The sequence below is a fragment of the Zingiber officinale genome, chromosome 2B (genome assembly GCF_018446385.1).
Source record: "Zingiber officinale cultivar Zhangliang chromosome 2B, Zo_v1.1, whole genome shotgun sequence".
Lineage (NCBI taxonomy): Eukaryota > Viridiplantae > Streptophyta > Magnoliopsida > Zingiberales > Zingiberaceae > Zingiber > Zingiber officinale.
The window spans coordinates 153,955,297-153,965,997 of NC_055989.1; the positions used below are offsets into that span (position 1 = coordinate 153,955,297).

Genomic DNA, 10,701 nt, shown 5'->3' on the forward strand with positions numbered 1-10,701 from the left:
TTTCTGGAGAAAGGTGGTCCGGGCGCCTGGAATGGATCCGGGCGCTCGGAGGCAAAGTTTACCCCCATCGTGACGTTGACACGTGGAGCTCGCTAGTTGGACCTGCTACGTCACACCAGGGTGCCCGGAAGGGATCCGAGCGCCCCGAACCTCCTATATAAGGAGGGTCAAGGGGTGAAGCTATTCATCATCTCAGAACGAACTCACGATCATCTCTCTTGTGCTCCTGTGACGTTGCGAAAGCTCTCCGACAAGTGCCAGTTTGTTTTTAATTTTTTATGGTCAGTTCTTTCTTTCCTAATTAATTCTGTACTTAGTCTTGTAATAATCTTTCGAATTAATTAGTAATTATCCATCGAAAGCACCCTTGTGTGCGGGCCTTGGAGTAGGAGTCGACACAGGCTCCGAACCAAGTAAATCGAGCTGTGTTAGCTTTGTTGTTTCTTTCACTTATATTTTCCGCTGCGCTTAACTCTTCTCAAAAGTTTTAAATCGATATTCACCTCCCCTATCGAATTTCACGATCCAACACCTCTAAAGCGCCGAGTCAGCCGCATGGATCAGCGCTGAAAACTTCGTCTCTGATCCACTTGAAGGCGCCTCCATGCCAATCCAAGGCGCCTCCAAGCTCTGGTCCAAGGCGCCTCCAGCTCTTCTTCGCAGTCAACTTCTGCTTTGCACCCGAGGCACCTCCAAGCTCCATGGAGGCGCCTTGGACACTGTTCATCCGAGGCTTAACTTATTCCTTTTGTACCTGCAAGACATGTTAGTCCCAAAATAGCATACCCTGCAAGACAGTGTTAGCACATAAATAATAGTATGAATATGAAAGTTTGACAGTCTTCGAACTGTCCGATTCTGTCTTCGAATTTCCTACCGGAAACCCTAGGTCGAACCGACGCCTACTGTTTCCTCTTTCGGGGAACGCATCCTCACCTACTCCCCTCAGAAGAGATTACCTGATGCTAGTCCTGTCCTCCAAACCGACTGGACTTTTCCCCTAGGATTACCACCCCTTAGGATTTTTCTCCACCTAGGGTTACCACCTCCTAGTACCTAAGGTTACCCCCCTTAGGATTTTCCTCCACCTAGGATTACCACCCCCTAGGACCAAAGGTTGCTGCCCCTTAGGGTTTTCCTCCACCTAGAGTTACCACCCCATAGGGTTTTTCTACCTTGCCTAACCGCAGCTAGGACTTTCCTGAAATCTCATTTAAGCACGTTAGATAACAAGAAATCTTAACTTTGAATCTCTTTTGCCATTATCAAAACTAAGGTTCAATCGTCGGATGCTTCCTGCACCAACAAATATATGGGTCACTAATACTAAAATATATTAACACTAAAATAACAAAATGACTATATCATGTTATAGATCAAAATACTAACATAACATATATCTAATTTCATCCATGTTAAATAACATATAGGTACTAAATTATATCTAAAAATGTGTAGTCCAACTAGAGAAATACAGTATACTATAAAATAAAAAAATAGTTAAAATTAATCATAAATAATGATAAATTCATATCAGGAATAGCAAAGTTACCGGCCTCTCAAGCTGTTGGCCGCCCAAGTTATCGGCAACTAGCATAGCTGCATGTTGGCAGTCGACATAGACGCCAGCATAGCTACATGCTGGTGGCCAGCACAGCTGGGTGTTGGCGGTCGCCACAATCGCAAGCTGGTAGCGGCACAACCACTAGCCGCGTTTTGGAGGTCGGCATGGGGGGGGCTTGCCGGAGTTGGAGTAGATTGGGGAAGAAAAATGGCTGCGTGCGTAAGTGGAGATCGGGGACGTGCCTTACTCTTTGTAATCTGCATTACCGATAGAATCATGATTCCATCAGAAATCCCTAATGGGGATTACCGACGGAATTAAGATTTCATCAGTAATACATTGAGCTTACCAACGGAATCACAATTTCACCGAAAATCCCTAATGAGTATTATTAACGGAATTATGATTCTATCGGTGATACATTGAGCTTACTGACATTATGGATTTTTTATGTTATAGACATGTTTTTCCGACGGAGTAATTTTTCTGTCAAGGATTATCAACGGAAAAAAAATTTCTCAGTAATTTTTTCGGTACTCCTGATTTTTTGTTAGTGTGTACTCATGTGAGATCTCAATGTAAATGTTTATTTAAATATTAAAATCCATGATCAATCTCAATTTTCTCAATCACTAAAGACATAACGACATTTGATAAGTGTTTTAAACAATTGTGTTTCTACTTTAATCGCGTGATTTCAAAGGAAATGAAGAAACGTTGAGTCAAAGCGGCTCCAGGTTCAAGTCAATATTTTAAAAATTAGACATAAATTTTATTTAATTTTTTCAATTAAATTTCAACTGGAAGGTCAAGCGGATCCAATTAAACTTATTCAGACCATATAATAAAGTTTATAAATATTAATGTTAAAGTAATAAATCAAACCATGTCATTTACGTGTCATCTTGCATCGTAGTAATTAATATGATCAAATGATGATATCAAACAAAATTAAAACTATAACATTATATGAAATGAAGATCCTTCATGATGAAGTAAAGTTAAGAAGACAATATCAATGATCAAATTGTAAAACATTAAAGAGATGTCCAATTAACTAGCTAGCTAGGAATCATCAATCAAATTTAGATACATGTCCAACCAACCAAAGAATCCAACAATTTGACCATCCACGACGATCAAAACATTGAACGGCGCCCTATAGTCTCCTTGACCAAAAGGCCAATGCTTCATGTCCAAATTGGTGGCCTATAAAGATCACAATTTTGTTAAAAGTAATAGATATTGGAACATATATTTCAAATAGTTAAGAATAACATATAATATTGCAAAATCCTACTACTCATAATAATATTTATCTAAATAGGATAATAGTGACAATGAGACATTTTTCATTTGTTGTTATGTCAAGATATTTAACTTATAGGAAAAGCATTGGCTAATGAAGTAGTCCATTATTTTTTATATTACAAATCAAGATCATGTTTATTTGAAAAATATGATGAAATTGAAATTAATTGCTTGTCCAGAATAAAAACCTGAGTGGTAGTTTCAACTGCAATTTATCAAAATACCATGACAGCATTTATTTTTCTAAAACAGATTCCCTAAATTGCCCTTAAAAGAATATCAAAAAAAGGCATGCATCTAAAATATTTAATTTTGCCTACTTCATAAAATACTAAATCATTTTTAAATATTCATTCATTTTATAGAGAGACAGAATAAATAATAACATTTGATATGAAAAATATATGTGTTACCTAAAATAAGGAGTCAGGGAATCCTTGATGTTCTCATCATCCCAATCCAAGTTGTTCCACCAATAGTATTCACCGCGAATCTCTTTTAATCTGTTCTTCAACATTTCAGCCCTAAATGATAATTTTTTGAGCTCTGGGCAATCTTGCACGTCTATAAATTCCAAGTAGGGAAAATGGAGCGGTCGGTTTGCAATGCGATTGAGATTTGACATTTTGTCCAAAGCCAAGGTCTGGATGCTAGAGATAGTGATGGAGTTGGAGTTCCCTACCTCACTTATTAGTTCCTTCATTTTTCCACAACTATGTATCTCTAGAAATTTAAGGCATGGCAGTTGGAGAACCCAAGAAACATCCTTCAACATGGGGCAATTGGAAATATATATTTCACGAAGGTTGTAGAGCCGAACTCTCTTCAATGAAATCTCTACCAATAGTTTTAGGAATTGAAAATGGAGACGCTTTAAACATCCAAAACTTGATTCCCGGCCCATGCCTGCAGTCAACACTAATCTGCGTAATCCGAGACACACAATGTTCAGAATATCAAGCTTGTCACTTACCCTGCAACCCCATTGCGCAGTGCCCAGATCCATTACTTGCTCATGTTTTGAAATATTCTCTCCATCCAAAGTGAGTCCTCATATGGAGACATTTGGTAACATGTTGAGTCGCTGAATGTTATCTGTTGTAGCATTAATGTTAATTCCCAGACTTAATTGGTGACCGCCTTTGAAAGATTTCAGCTTATCCCACCACCACTCGGGTACAAGAGGATTGTTACTTATATCCAGCCACTTGAGCATTAATAAATTGGAAATCGGGTACAATCTTAAGACGAGTAGAATTTAGAAACAAGTACTCTAATTTGCACAAGCAACCCAACTCGGTCGGCAGTTTTGCAATAGGATTGAAGGACAAATCTAAATATTGAAGCTCAGTCAAACTACCGAACTCCATTGGAAGCTCTGTTATACCACAACATCCAAGATCCAAGTATGCCAAATGAGGCATGCTTGCGAACAAACTCGAAGGAATTGCTTCCAGGTCTAAGTTTCCTAGGAGAATCAACATAGAAAGTTTTGGAAAAGCGGAAGCTCCATACCCTTGTAAAGAAGTAATCTTATTGCGCATGAATGATGCTCGCTCTGCTTCTTGCCATTCTTCTTCTCTAGGCAAATCACTCAATCCTATTCCTGCTTTTACAATCCATTTTCTTTTGTTGCTCTCCAAACCAGAGACCATCAACATGGCCATGTCTCGGATGACATCGTGCATCTTTACAAGCGTGTCCCTATAAGAAGAGTCGATGTCAGTACATTTCTCTAGCAAGGAAGTAGCAATGAGAGCTTCCAAATACGAGCATCCTTTGTCTAAAGCTTCATTGATCACATTAAATTCAGAGATTATGCCGCAACCTATCCAACACGGTATCAACTCAAGCTTACTGACCATATGATCTTCCGGCCACAAAGCGCAACACAAGAGACATTTTCTTATGAAGTCATTCTCTAAACTGTCGTAGCTCAGCTTGAAGGCTTTATACATGACTGAATCTTCTGGAAGGCATACGGTCGTCCATTCATGTTTATCCCTTATTTGACTGCGGGCTTCCTTCCAAGCTTCCCAAGACCTTTTCCCTGACATAGCCCGGGCGACCGTGACAAGAGCGAGCGGAAGGCCTGCACATTCTTTAGCAAGTTCTTCAGCAACGAACTTAATTCCAGCATCTGAGCTGAGAACATCCCCATCGCTGTTCTGCTCAAAGAGTTGCCATGCTCGCTCTGAATCCAGACATCTGACTTTGATCCTCTTTTCTGCCTTCATTTGTGCACACACTGTCTCACTGCGGGTCGTGAACACCACAACTTTACGCGGCTGCTGCTGCTGGCCTTGCTCATTAACTGAGTGTGCCATCCCCAATAGTTGAAGATCCACATGTTCCCAAATGTCATCGAGAAGCAACAAGCAATTCCTCTTCTTCAAGAAACTGAACAGCTTATCACCACAGGTTGGTTCATCGTCACTCTCCTGCAGTGTCTTCACTCCTAGACTCTTAGCAATATCCATCTGGAGCCTTTTCAATTGGCAGTCTTTGGAGGCCACAACCCAAATCACACAATCAAATGTGCTATGCTTGAGAAGAGAGTAGTGTTGCTGGATGCTTTTCAACGTGGTGGTCTTACCGACACCGCCCATTCCGTAGATGCCTATGATGTCGCCTTTTCCACCATCGACGTAGCCCACAATGTCCTCCACATCCGACTCGATCCCAACAGGCGATCGGTGTGAGATGGGAAGCATCACGGTGGGTTCTGGAGGCCCAACCGTGGCAATCGGATCCAGGGCACCAGCTCGGCTAATCAATTCATTAGCCTCGTCGAGCTTCTTCGCCGCTCTCTGAGTGATGGAGCAGCAGTTTGATGACTCTCTGATGGGAACACCATCTCCTGCTTGCTGTGTTTGAGTGGCAGCGTTTTCTTCGTCCTCTTGAGTATTTGCAGCAAAAGCTTCTGTTGGGTTGCTCGACGTGCCGCCAGTTCGATTGAAACAATTGCAACTGAAGCAACCTAACAAAGCAGTAGCAGCTTGTATAAATTAAAACTCAAGGAAAGCAGTACGGGAGAATACTCACTCATGCAGTAGCTGCTTGTATAAATTAAAACTCAAGGAAAGCAGTACGGGAGAATACTCACTCATGCAGTAGCAGCTTGTATAAATTAAAACTCAAGGAGTGGCAATTTGAATTGGCATGAAAAGGAAAGAAGTAGGGGAGAATACTCACTCATGCTTTGGAAATCCTGGTCGATGTCAGCCACTTTGCCTTCCAATATCTCCACCTCTCGTAGCCACTGGCTCACTTCGTTGGTCGGAATTTTCCCTTCACGCTCCGCCTCATTGATCTGGTTTTTGATGTCGTCTCTTTTGCCTCTCAATCTTGTCATTTCCTTTCCCAATTTCTCGATGGCAGATTTCGGCCTGCCCAGTCGCAGCGTCGCCTTGAGCCCTCTCAGGCAGTCATTGACGTCTACGTTGAGATTTAATTTGATGCACGCCATGGACGATCGAGGAGAAGCTCTACTTTGTTGACTGGCAATATGGTTAAGAGTTAAGCAGGGGGGAGATGGAAGAGTTGGGCATTGGCAATTGCAAGACTATAAGTCGGAGGAGACCAGAATAAAACTCTATTCATTGAATTTGAGTGCCGTGTCAAAATGGTCATATATATTACAATAAAACTCTATTTATTGATGAAATAGGTAGACACTATCAAATATTTAAATCTCAAGTTGCTCCAAAGATCTCAATGATGAAAAATCATCATTAACTTTTCCTCTAATTAATTTTTGAGTTCACACATTCTCCGCAAGTTGCAATGATGCGTGTTTCATGTCTCAGGATTACGGTGTGATAGTAAAAAGTGGGACGAGCTTCTTAGAAAATAAGGGCTCAAATCTCATCTAAGTTATATTATATTTGAGGAGTTTGAAAAATTTATAAAATTGGAACGTCCGTTAAAATCTATCTGCGCTTCAACTGTTAACCAGACATTTAAGGTTCGATTCCTAGCTACGACAAATTACAAGAATGATTTTCCTCCGGTGGGAATAACAAACCTAAGAATATTGGTCGTTGGATGTTAGCCCGCGAGTGCTTCTCAATTTAGCCTTTTGACATGTGAAAAAATTTCATGGGATTCGATCAGTCACTTCTAGGATTAGTCAATTCGAATAGCTGGATACCTATATTATAAAAAAAAAATAATGCTTGTTTCATGCCCCAAGCCTATGGTGCGATGATAAGAAGTGGGATATGTTGGCGCAATCGACCTCAGATCAAGATTAACCAAATTAATGAAACTCGGAATAACTCGAGTTTGGGTTTCAATGTTGATCAATATGTTAGTAAGAAATCAAGTAGATTAAGGTTGATCGGATACTTAGCTAGAAGAGAAAAGTCCAAGTAGGTCAAGGTTGACCCGATACTTGGTGATCGAAAGTTCAACAAGGAAGTTAGCAAAAGGAAAGTCAAAGTGAGTCCAGGTTGACTAGACATTTGGTGATCGAAAGTTCAACAGGAAGTTGGTAAGAGAAAAATCTAAGTAGATCACTAAGGATTGGACACTTGGCACGAGTGAGGAAATCCTAGTAGATCAAAGTTGACAGGATACTTGAAAATAACAAATTAAATCTGGGTAGGCTGAGGTTAATCGGATACTAAGTAACAATAACGGAAATCCAATAGATCAAGGTTGATCTGATATTAGATAACATAAAGTCTCAGTAAGTCACGTATGATTTGATGTTGGGTAGAGTAACTTCTGGTAGATTGAAGTTAATTGGATGCTAGGCAAGATGCGAATTCAACCTTGAAAAGATTAAAATTAAGGTTAGCAATCGATTGGTAAGAGATAACAATCGATTGATAACTTTAAACCCAAAATTTTTGGTTTGTTGCATCAACAATCAATTGGTGAGATTCACCAATCGATTGGTAAATCCTAAACCCAAAATTCAAGATCTAGGATTGGCCAATTGCAATCGATTGGCAAAGGTGTCTAGCGAATAGAAAGCTTAGGAATCAATTGGTGTAATTGATTAGACCAAAGCAATCAATTGGAACAATCGATTAGAAAAAGGTAACCAACGAATAGAAAGCTTGGGAATCGATGGGTGCATTCAATTGATCAAACAAAATATTCATTTTATAGGTTTAAACGGTTGGAACCGGCATGACAATCGATTGATGTAAAGTCAATCAATTGGTAGGTAGATTTCATCCTGATTGTAACCCTAGAAAAGGGAGTTTCTTGGAGATTGAACAAGCAAGTTCTTAAGGGTTTAAAGATGAAGTATTGCTACATGTTTTCACCACCAAGAGGTGGTCCAAAGTAAATAAAGAGCAAGTAAAGTATGGTTTCCATTGTAAAGTCATTTTGCTTTCATGTTTTCACCCACGCGTGAGAGAGAGCCTGCCCCTATGCATTTGTTCATATGCCTCAATGCATGTGAATCAATATAAACCAACCAACATGCCATGAAACTCCCAATGTGGGACTAAAGTCTCATTTACAATGATGCTTTTATCCTCTTCCACCTCTTCTCCATTCACACATATTCAACAATCCCCTACATGAATGGAGATAGGGTATATGATAACATTCAGCAGTTGAGTCAAGTATAGGATAGGTAGGTTTTACCCTTTGAACCTTCCCTTGTGAAGATTTGGTTGCTAACTGGCTGATAGTAAACACGATGTCCTTGAACTATACTGCCATCTGTGTAAGCAGTGACAAATATCACCCAAATTTCTCTCTAATACAACTCAATTTTCATGAGTGTGTTCGTTCTTGGCCATGAACATATTGGTTGCTACTCGATACGTCGTTCTGTTCCCCCGTATAAAAATTTATACAAGCACAGAACTTAACCTAGCCACCCATGTGCTCTACTGAAGTTAAACTCGAATCGCATACGGAGCTTAACATAATTGATTCGAGTTCAATCTTCAGGAGTTAAACTTGGATCGCAAACGAAACTTAATATTATTGATCCAAGTTCAACCGATGTGTTCTTCTTAAGTTAAACCTTTATTATAGAAGTTATTAAATTTCTATTTCAAAGATTGGCTTCCAGGATTGCATGGTGAGGCACATGACCTTCTTGGTTATGGGATCATCCACCACTGCCTAGACAAAGTCTTTCAAAGAAATCGGAAATTCAACTCCTCACAATAAACTAGGTTTAACTATAAAGACCTCAATAGAAGCACATTATCTACCTATGAAACCGAAAATCAAAATCGATAACGTAGCGATAAATAAAACCGATAGCCTCTTATGTTTGGTTTTCCTAGATCTATATAAAAGGATGAATTAGTCATGATGCGGAAACTAAATAACTAATTGTACCTTTTGTAGCTTATAGACCTCACAATCTTCTATCGTATTCCTCTTCTTATCTCGGGCATCGTGTAGGCGACGATCTACCGAAATGCGAATCCACCCAAGCCTTCTTCTCCTTGCTTCCAAGTTTCGGCCACCAACCTTCTCCTAGAGATGATCAAATTCAGCCACCAACCAAGCTCCAAGGAAAACTAGGAAACAAGACCTCCTTTCTCTTCTTCTTCTCCAAGCTAGATCCGGCCACCAAAACAAGCTCCTAGAGATTGATGAGGTTCAGCCACTAAGAAAGAAGAAAAGGAGGAGAGGGAAACTTGAAGGGCCGACCACCAACAAGGAATAGAGAGAAGGAATAGAAGATGTAGTGTGTCCCATGAAGGCACCCCTATCCTCTCTTTTATATCCTTGGTCATGACAAATAAGGAAATTTAATTATAATTAAAACTTCCTTATTTTCTTTGCCAACAACTAAAAAGGAAAATTTAATTAAAATTTCCTTTTAACATTTGTACATGGCCGGCCACATCAAAATCCAAACAAGGAAAGTTTTAAACACAAAATTAAAACTTCCTTATTTGTTTCCGGAAATTTTTAATAAAAATTTCTCTTTCAAATTCCCTTCATGGTTGGTTATAAAAGGAAACTTTTATAAAATTAAAATCTCTCTTTTAAAACATGTGGATGGTTACAAAAAAGGAAAGTTTTCTCCAAAATTAAAATCTTCCTTTTAAACTACAAATAAGGAAAGCTATCAAATCTTTCTCTTAATCTTTTGTAGAAAGGTATAAAAGGAAAGATTTAAATTTTAAACTCTTTTTTAAAACCATGACTTCCACATAAGGAAAGATTTTAAAAATAAAATCTTTTTAATTTATTGTGGCCAGCCAACCAAGCTTGGGATCCAAGCTTTGGTCGGCTACATCACATGGCTCAACCCTTAGACTTGGACGACCCAAGCTTGGGCTCTAAGCTTGGCTTCGCCAGTCACCTAAGGGTGGGTAAGAAGGTGGGTATAGGTGGATATAATACTCTATAAATAAGAGACTACGACAGGGACCGAGAGGAGGAATTGATTTTGGTCTCCCGATGAAATTAAGCTTCCCGTGTTCGCCCCGAACACCCAACTTAATTTCATCAATAATAATTCATACCACTAAAGAATTATTATTGAACTACTACACCAATCCCATATTAGAATATGAGCTCCTTTCTTGTTATGAGTGTATTAGTTTCCATGTGTTTAAGATATCGAATGTTCATTAATTAAATGAGTTACTGACAACTCACTTAATTAATATCTAATTCCAAGAGTAGTACCACTCAACCTTATCATCATGTCGGACTATGTCCACCTACAGAGTTTACATGACAATATTTATGAGCTTCTCTTGGGGACATTATCAACCTAGATTACTAGGACACAGTTTCCTTTTATAATCAACAACACACACTATAAATAATATTATTTTTCAACTTATCGGACTTTATTGATTTATTGAACTAAATCTCACTCA

At 39.2% G+C, this 10,701-nt stretch overlaps 1 protein-coding gene across 2 annotated transcripts; it reads right to left on the reverse strand.

The window, feature by feature from the left end:
- Positions 1-2,553: 2,553 nt before the first annotated feature.
- LOC122047959 (disease resistance protein RFL1-like) lies at positions 2,554-6,473 on the reverse strand. 2 transcript variants are annotated; one of them, XM_042609505.1, is made up of 4 exons: positions 6,071-6,473; positions 3,849-5,855; positions 3,289-3,781; positions 2,554-2,773 (listed from the first exon to the last, which is right to left on the reverse strand). In XM_042609505.1, the coding sequence occupies exons 1-2, from the start codon at positions 6,342-6,344 to the stop codon at positions 4,066-4,068; spliced, it is 2,064 nt and encodes a 687-aa protein (XP_042465439.1). In that variant the 5' UTR covers positions 6,345-6,473; the 3' UTR covers positions 2,554-2,773; positions 3,289-3,781; positions 3,849-4,065. The 2 variants fall into 2 exon arrangements, with proteins under 2 accessions (XP_042465439.1, XP_042465438.1); XM_042609504.1 differs by having other exon boundaries at positions 3,289-5,855.
- Between the last annotated feature and the right edge of the window lie 4,228 nt (positions 6,474-10,701).